Source organism: Notamacropus eugenii, chromosome 1, assembly GCF_028372415.1.
Source record: "Notamacropus eugenii isolate mMacEug1 chromosome 1, mMacEug1.pri_v2, whole genome shotgun sequence".
In the NCBI taxonomy this organism is placed as follows: Eukaryota; Metazoa; Chordata; class Mammalia; order Diprotodontia; family Macropodidae; genus Notamacropus; species Notamacropus eugenii.
In genome coordinates, this window is record NC_092872.1 from 295,943,336 (window position 1) to 295,963,816 (window position 20,481).

The window sequence follows — 20,481 nt, forward strand, 5'->3', positions numbered from 1 at the left end:
CACAGACAGGAGCTAGAATAGACCTCAAAAGGCCAACTCCTTCATTTTATAGATGAAAAAACTAAGGCCCAGGGAGGTTAAGTGATTTTCCTAAGATCACAGAGGCTGTAAAGGCATTAAGAGATAAGCCACACAAGCAATTAGATAGTAGGTTACAAAGGTAGTAAGAGGCAACCTTTGAATAGAGGTCTCCTGAGTCTAGAGCCAGCAATGTTTCCACAGTACCATGCTGCCTCCTAATGTCCTAAGGGACATTTGGAAGAACTTGGCAATAACACCCATGCAATTTAAAATTTATGTGTAACTTATAATACTATTCAAACTGTCCAAATTAAGGGATTTTAGTGAGTGCTCTCAATAATAAATATAGTAGAGCACTAAAGCAGTTTTATAAATTTTACTATCTTACATTTACACTACATATCATTCACAGACTACAGAATTAGAAGGTAGAAGACATGGTTTCTGGTCTTTGTTTTATCAATATGTATGACCATGGGTGAGTCATTTAACTTATTTGTGCTACAGCTTTTTTAATCTATAAAACAAGAATGTTTTATCTTTTAATTTCTACCTTGGAAGAATTGTGAAAATAAAATAATATTCATGAACATTCAATTATTCACTCCAAATATTCTGACATCTTCCCTTACACAGCTTTTTCACCACCTAGAGATAGCTCTCTGGAGACCAGATAGTCAAAGATCACCCAATCATCCTAAAAAGAATCAATGAACTCAGCTTTGTAACTGTGCTGGAATTCACTTGTGCTGACTGGTGAGTACTCATGTGAATGCAAACTTACTTAACCCCCTCTGGCTGGCCCAGGACCAAGCTTCAAACTCCATGCCTCAAAGGCATTGTGCCACAGGCCCAAATGTTGCAGAAATAAAGATCTCCCACCCTCCCCTACCTTCCATTTTCTTCTCTGGGAACAATAATCAAATCAATTCCACCAGCGCTTTTGGAAAGGGTCCTCTGGCTCCATTCACCATTCCTATGATACTGCAGACCAAAACTTCCTTCCTCAGCAAATCCCACATTATACATGTTGTCTCCTCCATTAAAACTTAAGCTTCGTGAGGGCAGAGACTATTGCACTTTTGTATTTATCTCCCCAGGGCCTAACCCAATGCTTGGCTTATAGTGGATGCTTAACTGATTTTTCATTTGATTTCTTAAGCACTAAATAAAGTCAAAACAACGTTACTGATTATAGTTAGTTGTCAGCTAAGAAACAAAGGTACATCAAAGTATGAGGAAATTTGCCAAAATGCCAGCAACTCAAGGACTCCAGCTCCTAATAATGAAAATTCTGATATTCCTGAAATCTGATGCCACATTTAATTAAGCACAAGAGAACCTCACCTTGCTCTTCACTTCCTTCTTTACATAGACTAGAACTCTGGCCGAGGCTTAAACTGATATCATCAGAAGTCTTGGCAGTGTCTGTATCTCCTAAAAAGTTTAAAAGAAGTACGTTAGGGTGTTTGGTTTTTCTGTTTTTCTTAAAAGAAAAAGTATACTTCATGGCTGAACTAAGGAAGCAAATGTATGGGTAACTAAGTATCTCTCCATGAAAGGTATCACTCAATTCCAAAGTTAAAAGAATGAAAAAAAGATACAATTTAAATACATTGTAGCAACTGCTAAACTACTGAGTGAACTGTCATATTCTGAACTAATTGCCAGTAAGTTGAGAAATGAAGTATTTGGAAAATTGCACAATATTTGCTACTTCTTTAATATTTAAATTATTTGGTAACATATGAATTTTCTAATTGCTCTTAAAATCATAACAGTAAAAACCAAAGCAAGGACTTCTTCATAACTGGAAAGCTATTAAAATAATAGTAATTTTTCTATAAAAGTGTAAAGGAGAACAAAGGGAAAAGGAAAAATACAGCACATATAATGTTTTCCTTTTTCTTACTAATATCCCCCAATCACACGACCAAAATACCACACCTCCCCCACAAAAAAAAAATTTTTTTAAAAACTCAGACTTTAACAAAAGCACAATTTGTCCAGCTCCACAAATTAAACAGAGCAAGTCAAAACAATTACAGAAGTCCAACACATTCACACTTTTGTGAAACAGGGGAAGAGTTAAATTTTCACTTATCAACTTCAAAAATAAAGTTTATTTTCCATAAAATTATGAGGTTTAAAAATCCACCTATGAAGAAAGATCCTGACCATGTATTTCAAGCTAAATCAACACATTAATAATCAACTTGAACAATGACCCTGCAAGAACCTTGGTACTTGGTTGAGGAATACTAAAAAAAAAAAAAAAAATCATCCAAAGAATGTCTATAAATGAAATTAGGAAGAGTACAGCAAATAGATGCTATGTATTTGGTAGATGGTACAGTTTTTTGTACCAGTTTTTTGAGTGATAAATTTTTGCTAGTGAGAACAGAGGAACCACCAAATTTTCTAACTCTACCATCTCAGTGCCTTCTTGTACTATAAGAGGAAGTACCAATGGCATTTAATTGGGGGTAAAGTGATAAGATCATTGATTTAGAACTCTAAGAGTCATTTAAGCCATCTAGCTCAACTCTCATTTTTACAGATGAGGAAACAGGCTCAGTGATTAAATGATTTCCTCGATCACAAAAGTAGAAAAGGAAAGAGGTAAAATTTGAACCCAGGACCTCGAATTCAAAATTCAGTGATCTTTCTACTCTACTAATAAACTTGAGCAAATAGATACATAAGAATCTGTACCAGAGGTAACATAACTATAAGTGAATGTACTTAAGACACTCATTTTCAGAATCTCAAAGAGAGCAAAATTTTTTAAAGAATAGAAGAATCGACAGACATAATTTTTATCCCTCAAAGGTAATAACCAAGTTGACAACAACTACTAACCAATATTCTTATTTTCTCACATCTACAAAATCTTCAAAAAATATTCCCTATCATACATTAAGGGCATCCTTGAAGAAAATGTAAGGAACAGGCAGGACTGGCACAGATCATTTTCTATAGCAGACTCTATCATTATAAATGTACAATTGATTGAGAGGGCATGGAGAATCAGATCTGCCAACTGTTTAATGATTTTTTAAATGACTCAATAAAACATGATATAACTTTAAAGATTCCTGTCATACAAAGCATCTTCCATGTGCCTTTTACAATTATACATTATGACAATATAAAATTATATGAAATGTGACTATAGAGATAACTTCTTTGAATGACTTACTGACTATTGACATCAGCTCAGAGAGAGATGTTCACCCTAAGGTGTTATGGAAAATGTTTTAAACACAGCACCAAAAAAAAAAAAAAGATTTCCCAATAATAATGGCAATCTTTGAATGTTCTTATTAAGATATGATTATACTAAATGGCTTAATCTTCAGAACTCTAAGACTACATTACAGTAGTGCAAAAGATTACTCTTAGTGTGGATGGTTACACGTAAGTGGATGAAAAACGTATGCTGCATAAGCTATGATATACAACTAGACAGACAGTTCACTGAATTAGTCCAACTAATCCAAACAGAAAGGATATCATTTCATGATGGACTACGCATTCAGTTTCATGTGCACTGATCCACTGCCTTTTGAGTTACTTATAATAATAATTCTTGGCTTCATTATGTATTATACAGCTAAACTGTGGGATAATGGGGGTGTTAAAAAGATGAAGAAGGTTTGTACCAGCAAGTTGTTTGAAATCACCAAAATTATCATGTAGTTTTTCAAATATAAGCTAACCTGATCTACTCAATCCTTGGCTCAGTTCATTGCTGAGCTTATCATGTATAGATTCTAAATTAGTTTCTGGCACAAAAGCACTTCTCTTTAACACAAATACTAGAGGTGACATATTTTATTCCTCTTCCAAGGACGTTATAATAAGGTTCTACAAATAATGAAATACCACTATCTCAAGAAAAGAATAAAAATAATAGTAACCCAAAAGCTAATAATATTACGGATTAAGTAGGCTGCAAAACATGACAAGAGATGACTTCTAATGAAAAAAGAGTGCAAAAGATGTTATTGAAAGATATTTATGACTGGGAGAGAAAGGTAGACTAGTTATTTAGCAAGAAAAAAAAAGAGGCAATAGATGAATAGCCTAAATGTTACAGTAGTTACCTCCAAGATATTAAGAGAAACAGAATAAAGCCTTCCATTAGATGGAATCTCTATAGAGAAATTATGAAAAGACATGAACAAGAATCAGAGAGTGCGAAGGCGCAGAAAGGTTTCAATGAGCACTTGTGAAATTATGAAGCCTTCAAAATGTCAAGGTGTCAGTAACAACACTTTCTGCAGGAAACCTTTACCAGTCCCCCCACACAATAGTCTGGAGAGATCTCATATTTATCCAATTATTTTCATGTTGTTTCTCCCATGAAAATGCAAGCTCTGTGAGGACAGGGGCTATTTGTTTTTGCCTTTCTTTGTATCCCCAGGTCTAAGTAAATGTTTTGTGACTGACTGATATAAGAAAATATTAAACAGAGACAATGAGATAATCTTCAAGTTAAGCTAAAATCTAACCTTTAATGGTTGCTTCAGTTCCAAGTCGAGGTGAGCCAGATCCAATCTGGAAACAAAACATAATTATTAATTATGGTGTTTCAAACAAATTAATTTTACAGAGTAACAGATTAATGAACTACATATTGATATGGTCACAGCGTCATGTACTTTCAGTCATTTTTACCTTGATCCAAAAAAACAAGCTGTGTTACATTATTTTGACTGAAAAAGTAAAACAAATATTGGTTGTGTATAACCAAAAAGTTACTATGTTCCATAGTGCACTCACAGGTTAAGATTTAGAAAACTAGATATCCTGTAGCATGTTAGATACTCAAGACTGACTGTTACAATACTGCTTTATTTCAATGAGTATTTATGTCTGTACTGCAATAACAAAGTATCTATTTGTTAGGGCCTAATTATAAATGGTATTGAAAATAACCAAAGGCAAAAGCAATAAAAAATTAGGAGTTTCCCGGTTTAACATATACAAGGATAAAAATTTTATCACTGACCTTGGTTTTAATGATGTTAAAATTACATAAGACTTCTATGAAAGATTTAAGAACTCTGATCAAAATGATTTCCAACCATGTTTCAAGAACTCATGACATTAACTACTTTATGACACAGGTGAGGTATCCAGAGTGCAAACTGAGACATGTTTTTTGTACATAGTTAATGCAAAAAACTGTTTTATTTTAACTATACATTATTTCTGTTATGTACATAGAAACCATACTTCTTTTTCTTTTCCAACTGGGAGAGGGCAGGGAGAAGATGAAGGGAAGGTAGGTTTTTCTTAGGGAAAAAAAAATTGTAATAAAAGAATAAAATCTCTTTAAAAATTTTACAGTAAAAAATCATTACACTAACTCAAGAATTATGTAAAGGGAGAAAGTAACAGGAAATGCTAAAATTCATCCCAGAAAACAAAATGTAATAACAGTGGAGCTATTAAACAACCTTCCTGGCAACTGCTCCCACAAGCATAATTTCAAACAGATTCACCAAGAGAGAACTCAAGAGCCTTAACTGAACTTTAGAAGAAAAATAATATTTAATGTGCTCATAGTTAATATTCATAGAATGTTTTATTAATATATTTATGCAACGTGAAAATTTTGAAATTTAGTCATCTGAACAATGACTGTCATCTTCACAAAACAGAAAAAATAAACCGCTTGAAAAAACTTATCAAAAGTTTTGCTAGACCACCATAGCTTATTGTTTTGATCCCCTTCTATTTTTAAAATTAAGCATAATTCTCAGGTTTTAGTTCAATTTCTTCTTCAAACTAGCCCTATAATAAATATAGCTGCTGAAGAGAAAGAAAAAATTAATCAAAGAGATGGCAAGTTTATAAATATTACTACAAAATCATGAGATTAGTCCATCTTCACATTTATCCTACTCTTACACTAGATAAGTTATACAGGTAGTTGTTACACCATTTGATATGGTGATTGCCATGCAGTTATTCCCAAGATAAAATAGCAATCATAAAACTATTTCTCTACAATTCCTCCTTTTTAGATTTAGTCTATTCTTACCATTTTTCACTAAACAAAAACACCTGAAGGGAACCACAAGTATATCAGCAAAATGCAAGAAAAGAAAAAACAGTAGCTTAAGAAAAAAATGTGGTTTGGTAGGCAGAGTTCTATACTTGTTCAAAGAACCTGAGTTCTAGAACTAGTTTTGTTATTACATAGCTCTGTGATAGTGGACAAGTTACTTAAGCACTGTAAAATTACATTTTTCTATCAGTAGAATGCAAGATAGCAGAAGTGTGCAACCAGGTAATTTTTAAAATTCCTTTTTCTACCTCAAAAATTCATCCTATGAAATACTCTTCCGTCTCCTACTGACAAAGCAATCACATAATTTAATATTCAAACTAAGGCAACACAATAAACCTACTAAAAATTCCCAGCTGTAAAAACTTTTAATATACACACACACTCTCAAAACAAAAGTTTTGAAGACAAACTTCTGAAGGGATTTCTAAATGGCCTTCATGTATAATTGGGTATTTAATCTTCCTATTTTATGAGCTGCAAATACGTAAGTAAAGCACCAACCTCAACTGTGTCTTAAGTTAAAAATAACTCTGAAAATCTGAAACCACATATCCAAAAGTCACATTAGTTTCCAATAGCTCCCCCATTCCTATTAAAGAGCTGTTACTTTAAAAAAAAATTCAATGTTTTTTCTTAATGGTGTTAAGAGTTGGATGACTTCCCTAAAATACAATGAACAAGCTCTTGTGATATGAAGTCATCAGATAGCTTTCAAGGATAAATGCTGATTTTTCATTTTCTAAATAAATGAAAAAAGCATAGGCCCAAAGACCTCTCTCTGAGATAGTCAATATCTGATGATTATATTTTTCTTTCTTTTTTTTTAATTTATTTTTTATTTAACTTTTAACATTCATTTTCACAAAATTTTGGGTTCCAAGATTTCTCCCCTTTTGTCCCCTCCCCCCACCCCAAAACACCAAGCATTCTAATTGCCCCTATCACCAATCTGCCCTGTCTTCTATCATCCCTCTCTGCCCTTGTCTCCATCTTCTCTTTTGTCCTGTAGGGCCAAATAACTTTCTATACCCCTTTACCTGTATTTCTTGTTTCCTAGTAGCAAGAATAGTACTCAACAGTTGTTCCTAAAACTTTGAATTCCAACTTCTCTTCATCCCTCCCTCCCCACCCCTTCCCTCTGGAAGGCAAGCAATTCAATACAGGCCATATCTGTATAGTTTTGCAAATGACTTCCATAATAGTCGTGTTGTATAAGAATAACTATATTCCCCTCCATCCTATCCTGTCCCCCATTACTTCTATTCTCTCTTTTGATCCTGTCCCTCCCCATGAGTGTTGACCTCAAATTGCTCCCTCCTCCCCATGCCCTCCCTTCCATCATCCCCCCCACCCTGTTTATCCCCTTATCTCCCACTTTCCTGTATTGTAAGATAGGTTTTCATACCAAAATGAGTGTGCATTTTATTCCTTCCTTTAGTGGAATGTGATGAGAGTAAACTTCATGTTTTTCTCTCACCTCCCCTCTTTTTCCCTCCACTAAAAAGTCTTTTGCTTGCCTCTTTTATGAGAGATAATTTGCCCCATTCCATTTCTCCCTTTCTCCTCCCAATACATTTCTCTCTCATTTTTTTAAGATATGATCCCATCCTATTCAATTCCCTGTGTGTGTGTGTGTGTGTGTGTGTGTGTGTGTGTGTGTAATCCCACCAACTTCCCAGATACTGAAAAGTTTCAAGAGTTATAAATATTGTCTTTCCATGTAGGAATGTAAACAGTTCAACTTTAGTAAGTCCCTTATGTCTTCTCTTTGCTGTTTACCTTTTCATGCTTCTTTTCATTCTTGTATTTGAAAGTCAAATTTTCTTTTCAGCTCTGGTCTTTTCATCAAGAATGTTTGGAAGTCCTCTATTTCATTGAAAGACCAATTTTTCCTCTGAAGTATTATACTCAGTTTTGCTGGCTAGGTGATTCTTGGTTTTAGTCCTAGTTCCTTTGACTTCTGGAATATGATATTCCACGCCCTTCGATCCCTTAATGTAGAAGCTGCTAGATCTTGTGTTATCCTGATTGTACTTTCACAATACTTGAATTGTTTCTTTCTAGCTGCTTGCAATATTTTCTCCTTGACCTGGGAACTCTGGAATTTGGCCACAATGTTCCTAGGAGTTTCTCTTTTTGGATCTCTTTCAGGAGGTGATCTGTGGATTCCTTGAATACTTATTTTGCCCTCTGGTTCTAGAATCTCAGGGCAGTTTTCCTTGATAATTTCATGAAAGATGATATCTAGGCTCTTTTTTTGATCATGGCTTTCAGGTAATTCCATAATTTTTAAATTGTCTCTCCTGGATCTATTTTCTAGGTCAGTTGTTTTTCCAATGAGATATTTCACATTATCTTCCATTTTTTCATTCTTTTGGTTTTTGTTTTGTGATTTCTTGGTTTCTCATAAAGTCATTGGCCTCCATCTGCTCTATTCTAATTTTGAAAAAACTATTTTCTTCAGTGAGCTTTTGAACCTCCTTTTCCATTTGGCTAATTCTGCTTTTGAAAGCATTCTTCTCCTCATTGGCTTTTTGAACCTCTTTTGCCAATTGAGTTAGCCTATTTTTCAAGGTGTTATTTTCTTCAGCATTTTTTTGGGTCTCCTTTAGCAGGGTGTTGACCTGCTTTTCATGTTTTTCTTTCATCTCTCTCATTTCTCTTCCCAGTTTTTCCTCCACCTCTCTAACTTGATTTTCAAAATCCTTTTTGAGCTCTTCCATGGCCTGAGCCCATTGGGTGGGCTGGGATATAGAAGCCTTGACTTCTGTGTCTTTGCCTGATGGTAAGCATTGTTCTTCCTCATCAGAAAGGAAGGGAGGAAATACCTGTTCACCAAAAAAGTAACCTTCTATCGTCTTATTTTTTTCCCTTTTCTGGGCATTTTCCCAGCCAGTGACTTGACTTCTGAGTATTCTCTTCACACCCACTTTGCCTCCAGATCCTCCCAGCCAGTGCTTGGGGTCTGAGATTCAAATGCTGCTGCTCAGCCTCAGGGCTTTTGGCGGGGGCAGGGCTGCTATTCAGTGTCAGATTAAGTTCAGGTGCTCAGGTAGGGGCAGGGCCCCTACAGGGAACTCAGTTCCCTCAGGGGGTTTATGCAGAGACTTTCAACAATGGATCCAGGCTCCTGCCTGCTTGGGGAGCCCTGGTCTGCTGCCGCCTCCGCTGCTGCCTCCCAAGGGGGCCTGAGTTATGGAGGGACCCCACTCCCCTCTCGGTAAGCCGAGAAGACCCTCTCACCAACCTTTGGGGCCCATGGGTGGAGGGACCCACGCAGCTACTGGAGATTCCATCCCTGAAGCCCGCTCGAGATCTGCTCCTCTTGGTGCCGTGCAGCCAAGGCAGGGGTGGGCTTGGCTCCTGGTCCGGGGCGTGACGGACCTTTTGCAAGAGGTTTTCAGGGCTCTCTGGAACAGAAATCTTGTCCGCTCCGTTGTTTTGTGGCTTCTGCTGCTCCAGAATTTGTTGGGAGTTCTTCTTTACAGATATTTTATGGGCTGTAGTTGTATTTTTCAGTAAAGAGCCTGACTATGCAAATGCCAAAAAAACTAAAATTTCTAGCCATTCAAAAACCAAAAGCTTAATTATCAATTTATTACCCATAAAATATAAGAGGAGCAACTGCCACCAAAATAATTTAAGAATGAATAATGCTTTCCCCTTTACTACATTTCTTAAAAAAAAAAGTTCCAATCTAATTACATATAAGTATCTCTCACAAAACAATATTCTTTCCACCACTTGATCTACTTGCAGTGGTCATATGGGATAAAACCTAAGTACTAAAAGAGATGAATACTGTTGACTGAGATTATTTTCCCACTTGCTTTGTTGAATAACTAGAATTACAAATTTTTTAATTCTGTCCATCTGAATTTGGGCAAACTTAATTATAACCAACAATCATGAAATCTATTGAAATTAGAACATCTTATATGTTTATGGCAATTTTATACCTTTCAGTTACATTAATTCATCTGATTCAGGGACAGCTTTCTCTCTTTGGCATGTACGCAGAGAGTCATAGACTTAGAGCTGACACTACAGAGAATCTAATCTAAGTCCTTTATGTTCAGATGAGAAAACAGATTCGGGAAAGCTGAGTAATTTGACCAAAGACACATAGCTAGTAAGTAGCAGAGGAAGAATTAAAACCCAGGTCCTATGACTAAATCTAGCACTTTTTCCAGTCCATTAGGCTCAAAGTATCTGTTTCATAGGACATCATTAGTAATATTTTGCTCTTATAACAAAACAATCTTCTGCCTCTGACACTTATTACTTGTGTGACCTTGGTCAAGTCACTTAAGTCATTAGGCCTCAAGTTTCCTCCTCTATCAAAATAGACTGTACTAAAAGATGTGCATCATCACCACTGAAAAGCTAATTTGTACTTATTATGTGCAGGATTCTGCTAAGGGTCAGGGAAACCAAGAAAATATAAAGCAGTAATGCCTCTCCTTGAGAGGGTTACATCTGGTGACAAAGACAGAACTAACAAATAAAAATAACAAATTGTGGTAAGTATCAAATGAGTCAGAGTAAATCTTATAGTAGTTCAGAGGAGAGAGTAATCACAATAGGCTAAGATCACTGTGAAAGATACTACTGAGTAGGAGAGAAGGTAGGACTTCAGATAGGCCTTAAGGGGAGAAAAGGATTTTGGCACAAAAAGGAACAGAAGGTCATTCCAGATAAAAGTGCAAGAGCAAAGGCAAAGGGCCTTGATAACACCAGGGATCTCAGGAAAAAGGCAAAAATTGTGGATGAATTCAAGATTTCAAACCTAGGTGATTAGATGAATCATAATTCCATTGACAAAATCTACAAGGAAACTGATTTTGAGATCAGGAATCCAGTTCTAGCTACATTTAATGTTACATCTAAGTAGAGACTTCCAGCAAGAAATTGGCATTCACCAAACTTAGGCTGGTCCCAAGGCAACATATCAGGCCAGTTTTAGCACCTTTAAAACAAGGCTATTAATTTGATCTGATTGGGATATTAATTGTGTAAAATAAGATTATATGAAAATCCATTAGAAATAAAAATATTATCCCAAAGAAATCATACATATGGGAAAAGGACCCACATGTACAAAAATATAGCAGCTCTTTTTGTGGTGGCAAAGAACTGGAAATTGAGGAGATAGTGATCAGTTGGGAAATGGCTGAACAAGTTGTGGTATATGAAGGTAACTGAATACTACACTGTGCTATAAGGAATAATATAAGCAGACAGACTTCAGAAAATCCTTGAAAGACTTATATGAACTGATGCTGAGTGAAGTGGGCATAATCAGAAGAACACTGTACACAGTAACAGCCACATTGTGCTATGGCTAACTTTGACAGACTTAGTTCTTCTCAGCAATGCAAGGATCTAAGACAACTACAAAAGATTCATGATGGAAAATGCCATCCACAACCAGAGAAAGAACTACAGAGTCTGAATGCACCTCTAAGCTATTATTTGCTCTCTTTTTTTTTTTTTTGTTTCTTCATTCTCATGGTTTCTCCCATTGGTTCTAATTCTTCTTTACAACATTACTAATGTGAAAACAGGTTTAATATGAATGTATATGCAGAGCCTATATCAAATTACATGCCTTCTTGGGGTGAGGGAGGGAGAGATGGGGAGAAAACTTGGAACTCAAAATCTTATGAAAGTTAATGTTCAAAACTAAAAATAAAAAAAATGTTTTAACAAAGAAAGTATTATAAATAGAAAGATTTTTAATAACCAAAAAAAGCTTAATCTATTAGTTAAAGATCAAATGAAAGTAAAAGACACATCAGATATACTATGACAACATAAAGAATAGTAGATGCTCCTACCTGATTGCTTGGGTCTAGACCAGCATAAGAATTTCGTGAACTGCAACCAACTGGGGGTGTAGCCTCTCGAATAAACTCAGACATTTCAATACCTCCACCAGGATCACTATGGAAAAAAGTTGAAAAAAAAAAGAACTCATTTGAGCAAAACAATGTGATTTATCTATGCTGATTCCTGTTAGAGTCTTTAAAATTTACCTACATATTACTCCAAAACAGGCCAAAATATTTTTTTCCATAAGCCTCAGGTGTTCCAATGATTGTGATGGTAATTATATATTAAAGTAGTTTAAAAAAAAATTCCATCCTATACTTAAGTCTGACATGTTACTACTTCCTGTCAGAAACACACAGCCTGATAATACACAAGGAATCAGGGGTTCCAATGACTGTGATGGTAATTATGTATTAAAGTCGTTTTTTTTTTAATTCCATCCTATACTTTAAGTATGACATGTTACTATTTCCTATCAGAAACACATGGTCTGATAATATACAAGGAATCCATTAAACCAAGCTACTTTCTTAACACATTAGAATCACACCTTAATTAAAATTAATTAATTAAAATAATGGGAATTCTGGAAACTACAATAATTAACTACCAATAAGCCCAAAGAGTATTGTTCACAGGATAAAATGTCTACATATAAGGAATCAAATACCAAACAGTAGCCATGATCTACAAAAGATACTTCAATTTATTTGATTCAAGAATCAATGAACAATTAACAACCATTTGTTAAGTAAATACTTCCTATGAGCCAGGCATTATGATAGGGAAATAAAGACAAAAGCAAAATATCCCCTTTCCCTTGAAAAACTTACATTCTAATACAGGAGACAAGTTTTTACATAATATATACAAGATGAATTCAAGATAAATTTTTAGAAGAGATATACTAGCAGTTGTGGTAATCAGGCAAGACTTCTTAAAAATAGATTGTGACTCCTAGGCTGAGCTTTTCAGCAAACTAGGGATTCCAAAAGGTAGAAACAAGAAGGGCATGTATTTCAGACATAGCAATTAGGGAATCCATGCTAAAATTGGAGAGAGCAGTTTTGCTTGAAGTCATAAGGTCAGAATGCAGAATGCACGGGGTTAAGGGAGAAAGTAAGACAAAAGGAAGTGGCTTTGTTGAAGAGTAAAGACTATGAAAGGGAGGAGAGAGAGAACAATAGTTAGTAGAGGTGGTAGGTTCAAGTCAGTTTTGCGTTTTGTTTTGGCTTTTTAGGGTGGGAGATATTTTGGACATGTTTAGGCAGAAGAGAATAATCTCAAAGACAGAAGATTGAACATTGGGGAGAGACTGGAGGACAGTGGGGGCAATCTGACTTTGGTCAGGAGAAAGACTATCTTTTCAGCTGAGACTGCAACAAAAGAAATGGAAAGGGATAACATCAAGGCATTGTGAAATGAAAGGATTATCAGATGACAGAGTTCTCAGGTTAAACCCTCTATTTTTTGGTAAAATGTTAATAAATATTTCGAGGAGAAGGTTTCATCTGAGAGGGTGTGTAGAAGAGGTGCTTATGATGGTTTGAGGAAAGATCATTTGAAATAGCCACTGTGGATAATGAGTACAGAGACCCAAATAGTAGGAGTGAAAGAATCACCTTGCTGCACTGAAAGCTGAGTTGGGAATAGATAAATTAAATGTGAAGTAATCAGCAGAGCTGGGAGAGTTTTTTATGCTCCATCCAGCAGCATGTGAACAAGAGCAAAAGATGATGCTTCTTCACATTCTGCTGACTATTATTTTACTGTCTAACAGCAAGAAACTAATTATAGATGCACAAAGTGAATGATGCTTAGGAATAAGAAAATTAGCAGATTACTGTCTGGTCTATCATAGCAGACAGTATGATTCCAATGTCTGAGCCTAGGATGACTTAACAATGGGAGGCAGTTAGTGGGAGAGAACACTGGACCTGGAGTCAGGAAGACCTGTGTTCAAATCTGACCTCAGACATTGTCTGTGTGACTCTGGGCAAGCCACTTAAACTGTCTGCCTCAGTTTCCTTGTCTTTAAAATGGGGATAATAATAGCATCCACTCTCTCAAAGGTTGTGAGAATAAAATGAGATATCTTTAAAGCATTTTGCAAAGCTTAAAGAACTATATAAAAGTTAATTATTATTATTACTATCATTATTAACAAAAAATACAGGAACCTTTTTGTTTTCAGTAAATTTACTTTACAGAAATATGGACACTAACTTAATTTATAGTACCTGAAATATTAAACTTCAGGCTAAAATGAAAATTCACATTGATGAATGCCATCTACCAATAAAGCAAATTCATTGAGCTCAATTCTAATAGATTTGGGAGACAAAGAAGGATACTAAGTTCTCATAGGTAGGAATGCCCACAGAGGAGAAAATCCTACTGGATTGGCAGGAAGAATATCTCAGTCAGCAAAAGGCTATCAAGAGCTAAAAAGTTCACTAGAGAAAAACTTCCACGAGTACAGTAATATACTTGTGATCATCCAAGATTTCAGAATATCAATGATGATGTATGATACCCACCCTCCTGACAGGGAAAGGCAATGACCTCATATCGTTCTGATCAAGATAAATGTTGTACTCACTGTAGAATTTCATTTTGCTGGACTATGCATATTTTTTTTCTGTGCTTTTGTACAGGGGAGGGGGAAGTAGAAGACGGAGATTGGATATTTATAAAAAGATATTTTTCTTTAAAAGGAAAGCCAGGAGTAAACAAACACAAGAACAACAGTTTTTATAAACTTATATACTTAAAAAGAAAAGCAAGTTTTTCATAATACAGTCACAAAATCATGTGTAATTTCCCGTTTCTGTTCTACAACACATATGGAAATTCTCATTTTATTTGGTAAAAAAAATTAAAAAATATGAATATTAATGGTAACCGCTGTCAAGTTCTTAGTCCACATAGGCTATGCTACTAGTAAGTAATCAGGAAAATGACTGCTTCCTGCACTGGACTATATCCCCTAATCTTGGTTCCACTGGAATTGTAAAGAATAAGATAGGGACAGAACTATAAAGAACAACTGTAAAAGGAACATTTACAGTTATATAATTCTGTCTTTTAGGGCTTCATATGCACTCTCATTTAATCTTCACCACAACCCTATATGGCAAGTCTTACAAGCATTACTACCCCCTTTTTAGAGATAAAGAAAGTGAGATTCAGAATGATGAAATAGCTTGTCTAAAATCAGTCATGAGAGGTTGAGCCAAAATTCAAACCCAAGTCTTCTCCAAGTTTAATCTTCTTGCAACTGAATATTCTCGCCAATCAAATAAATGGCATTTGTTAAATATTTGATAATCCATGAGCGTCTCTTTTTGTTCCAGTCCTGAGCCTTATATACCACTAGAACAGACTAAAGTCAGGCCTGGCCTAAGATGTTTAGAGTAGCTGACACGATTAGTTCATAATGATCCTAATTCAGTAAAGAAAGGGCTAGGGAAAGAGGAAAGCCCAGCACCTCGTGGCTGCCACACTTATAACCTTATAGGTCAAGTCTTCCAAAGTGACAGGAAAAATATAGATATCACCAGGACTAGTATTCTCTCCCCTTTGGCGATTGGTACTAAAAAAAGCTGGCTAGCCAACATAAGGAAAATGAAAGTAAACTAATATTCAATGATGAGAATTAGATATGAATGTGCTCTTTGTTTTTAAGGAGCATGCCCTAAAAGCAGAGGGGCAACTTGAAAACTTAACAATAGCAGAAGTTAAAGGGAAATCCTTATAAGGAGAGAAATCTGGCCCAGAGCAGAAAACACAGTCTCCAACCAGGAAGTTTCATTGGAAATTATGTTAAAACCCCACAAAGATCTGGCATTTAAGGGAAGATAAAGATAATGAGCAAAGATAAGCATTGGGAATCCACTCCATGGATAACTGAGCCCCAGAGAGCTAGCAAGTTATTTCCTTTGTCATTAGATCAAAGAGTGAAAGGGATTTTCCCACCAAGGAAATTCATAAAGCTGCTTAAGTTTACACAACTTGTTAAATCACTAGAACAATGATTGGTAAGGAAGTGATCAAATTGCTCTCTGCTGAAGAGTTCTATCAGCTTAAGAATCTCACAGACAACTTATTTTTACAAATCCAGATAAAACAGTTATAGAGACCCCAGATCAAGACTGTCCTTTTTAGGTGCCTAAAATGGGGAGCTGTAGCCCCCCAATAAAAAAAAAACCCTTTATAGCCAGTTCCATAATGGAAATCAATGAGAGGAAATGAGTATGGTATACAGCATCTATGCTGTCACAATAAGTGTAGAGAGCAATTAAATATCACCTTGGACATGGAACACATTTATTAAGCATCTATGAAGTGGGGCACTGTGCTAAACACTGGGAATACAAAAAGAAGTAGAAAGACAGGCCCTGCCCTCAAGGAGCTTACATGCTAATGGATGGAAGACAATGGTTGGTGGTGTAAGACAATAATTAAAAGGGAGAGGAGGACGAGGTTGGCTGGGAAAGAGAAAAAGGTATTCTACTTGTGCTACAGCAAAGGAAGTTGGCAGCGTAGCTTGGAAAAGAATGAAACATGGCTGGCGCTGGCACCCTACTTTTAAATTATTTAAAAGGAGTCATTCAATCAGAAGGAGAGACTGAGGGGGCAAAGAATACTTACAGTGGTAAAGAAAGGATGAAAAGCTGGGGCATGGATCAGTACCCCAGAAGAGAGACTGGAATATTCACTGTGGTTCTCCAGGCAAATATAGACATTTATACAAGTAGATACAGTGAGGATGGTAGAATGAGCTGCTGAGCTGGGCCAACTACTTGCTTACTGAGAAGAAAGTAGCAATACACCCTCTCCCATAATAAACTTTCAGAATGGCTCTAGGTTGATAAGGATTAGATCCACTGAAAGTTTGGAGGATGTGTGGAAAAAAGGATATGACAAAGAATCCAGTTCAAATAACATCTCAGAGACTTAACAAATAGAATCCTAGGCAAATCACTTAACCTCACTGTGCCGGTTTCCTCATCTATAAAATGAGGGCTTTGAACTTTTTGAATTTTTAAAAAATATATTGTTTTTGTTTCTATCATTTCTATTTTAGGAGTTTTTCACTCTTCTGAAATAAAACATCTTTATACCAAAATTTCAGAGCTACAGCAACTGTTAAAAGATACAAAAGAATTAATTGCAAAAGAATGGGAATGTAAAGTAACAATAAGAGATTAAAAACTTCCCCTTCACCTACTTCTTTTCTACTTCCCCAAACCAAAGGAAAATGAAACAAATGGTATATTTTCAACACTTATGATACTAAGCTAAAGGAAAGCAACATTAAATAGTTGCTCAATCTAAATAGGAAAACTAGCTTGTTAGATAGATGCCTTGAGATCATACAAATATTCTCCTAAACCTGTACCACTACCCCACCCAAGTAATACAGCAAAGGTAGCAATAATCAAGTCGCAGTATCCACAAGATGTCTTCCTACCTGTTTACATACCTTCAAGAATCAGCCTATGTCCATAATATGAACTAGCCTTTAAAAATAAGACAGTGAATAAACTCAAAACACAATCTGTTCCTCTAGCACCCTAATTCATTAATAATCTATTATAGGAGACAGATCTCATCTATAGGCACCTAAAAAATATACCTGGGAATGCCCATTAATTTTCATCTGCATAAAGCTCAATGAACTTTAAGATCCCTGCCAACTCCAAGTCTATGATCCTATGATCCCAGGGGAATACTAGTAAGACTGCACCAGCACCAAGGCAGTAAGAACCCTTCAGTCCCACTAAGCCAAGATCAAACCTTAAAGTTTTCAACCATTTTGATAAAAAAGGACCATCAGGTTAAAGCCAAATGTAATCTTCAGTACCACCAATTAGGGAGGCCTAGGTCTTCGTCTAATGATGGTTAATATGTGGGCACTGAATTAACTGTTTAGGAATTGTCATATGGCATTTATGTATTTCACTGAGACTTTTTAGTATAAAGAACTCAGGAAAGCACCTGAAAGGACAATGTTTGAACTTCTCTAGGACCTCAGAAAATTTTATAGAATTGAGATTATGACAACCGGGTATGAACAAATGCAAAATGTACTATAGCTGATTTGCTGAGGAAAGCAAGAATTAAAAGCTATAATGAACAGAATAAATTTGTTTTTCAGAAAATTAATCTAACAGAATGTGTGCTTGGATTTCAAATGTAAAGAGTCCTTACCCACTAAGCAAAGTGATTTACTGAGTCACAAGAGAATGGCAGAAAAAGTATTACACTGCCAAAATACTAAGGAAGAAAAATTATAAACTACTACTTACAAGCTTATGAGAAAAAAGACATCAATGCACATACTTCCATTACTGTCCTAAAAATATAAATGCAAACAATAATAGCAGAGGCTGCCTTCATAAAGAAAATTACAGGAAATATTAAAATATAAACCTCTCTAGCGTGGGATCTACATTTCTCAACACATTTCATTCTGCAGCATAATAGCATCCTCCTTCAATACAGAGTTCAGTTTGTCAATTTTTTTCTAAAATAACAATATTGTTATATAGTAGAATGAGGTACGTGGATCCTACTTCAAAGCATTCAAAAACTGGCTTACAAAAGACATTGAAAGCTAGAACTACAAGATCAGATTGTTTTATTATTAAACAACATGTTTTATTGTTAAACATTCAAAATTCTGGAATGAAGTAAAATGATAACAAAAAGGAAAGCAACAAAAACTATAGGGATGGTAACTCAGTTTCAAGATTCTAGGAATAGCCTCCTAGTAATTCACCTTGAGAGATTCATTTTCTCGTCACATTATGAAGTACCTCACCTACCAAAAATATTATTTCAAAAAGGATTAACAAGAACAGAAGGCCCCTTAAACTCGGAAGTTTTCATACTATAGTTTGTGAAGCAAATGACACTTCCCATCACTTATATTACTGATTCTAGCGAACAGCTGCTAAAGTGCCAGTGTTTCTAAATCAGCATGTAATACAGTAGAAAGAATATCATATTAGGACTCTGAAGACATAAGTTACTTATCACAACACAGAATCTCAGAATCAGAAGAGATCTGAAGAGATCATCTAGTCTAACCTTTACTAGAAACCTACAATCCCTGTACAACATCTTGAACTTCTTCTTGAACAGTGATATCAGTAATATCAGAGTTACATCAATTCTCTCTACAACCCACTGTAGCTCTGCACATTTCTTGTTAAGAGATAAACATCTTAATATATTATGAGTCAAAATCCGCTTTTCAGTAACTTTAGCTCACTGGTTATACTTCTGCCCTTAAGGGAACAAGCACACCAAGTCTAATCTCTTCTTTCACATGACAAACTTTGAAATATATGAAATGTCAATTATTATCTTCTTTACATTCCCCAGAGGGAAAAAAAATCTCTACTCAAATATAACCATCTCAAGCTGCTCTGATCAAGGGTCACTTGGAATGATTACACTGATTATCATAGTTAAGCGGTTATGAACAGAGTTCAGTTTAATTCTTTCTAAATTGTGACATCCTTAATTTAAACACATACAATACTCTACCAATATAGTAGAACTAACACCATCCTTGTACATCCTTAATATAGCATAAGATTGCACTAGTGGTTTTGACTGGCATATCAGGCTGTTCATATTAAGCAGGTAGACCAATAAATTGCCCATCTTTTCCACACTTAGCCACATGACTCTCAATTTGCACATGCAATTTTTAAAAAATTTTTTTAAAAATCCAAATATAAAATTTACAACAATTCCTATTAAATTGGTCATCATTCCAATCAATCAATATCTTTTAGGAACTCCATTCTGTAATATATTAACTGTCCTTTCTGGTTTTATACCATTTATAAATCTTAAGAGCTTGCCATCTCTCTGCACTCAAATAATTACTAAAATAAACAACAGGGCCAAGGACAAAATTCTAAATTAATCTACTAGATGGGGCATCTAGGTAATGCAATGGATAGTGTCAGGCCAGAGTCAGGAATGATCTTCCTGAGTTTAAATCTGGCCTCAGACACTTACAAGCTAGGTAACCCTGGGCAAGTCACTCAATGGAAAAGGAAATGGTAAACCACTCCAGGAAACCTCACGTGGGGTCACGAAAAGTCGAAACAACTGAACAATCTACTAGATAATTTACTCCAGTTTGATTTACTCCAGTTCAAGTATTACTTACTAGCCATGTGACTTTGACCAGATCATATATTTGCCAAGTCTCAATCTCTTCAGCTATAAAAGAAGGAAGAATATTTCCTTTACCTATTTCCAAAGGTTTACAATGAGTACTATATGAGACGTTTACAACAACTTTATAAATAGTGAGACATTATTTTAGGATATTATATCCCACATTATTTTTGAGATAGTATTACATTCTCTCTAGAGCTGTTTAATTTAAAGTCCTTGACAACCTGGTCCCAAATGACCTTTCATTACCTTCTATGGCACTTTATGACCCAACAAAATCAGACTTCTTCCTATTCCTCATAACTTGACATTTCACCTCTCATCTTTAAATA

General features: G+C 35.4%; 1 protein-coding gene across 6 annotated transcripts in view; it reads right to left on the reverse strand.

The window, feature by feature from the left end:
- Positions 1-20,481, reverse strand: part of PCNX1 (pecanex 1) — a 242,677-nt gene that overhangs the window by 156,559 nt on the left and 65,637 nt on the right. For all 6 annotated transcript variants that reach the window (XM_072629242.1, XM_072629241.1, XM_072629239.1 and 3 more), the window contains 3 exons: positions 11,947-12,052; positions 4,539-4,584; positions 1,369-1,458 (listed from right to left, as the gene is read on the reverse strand). In XM_072629242.1, coding sequence (XP_072485343.1) covers positions 1,369-1,458; positions 4,539-4,584; positions 11,947-12,052 — 242 coding nt within the window. The remainder of the gene's footprint in view (positions 1-1,368; positions 1,459-4,538; positions 4,585-11,946; positions 12,053-20,481) is intronic.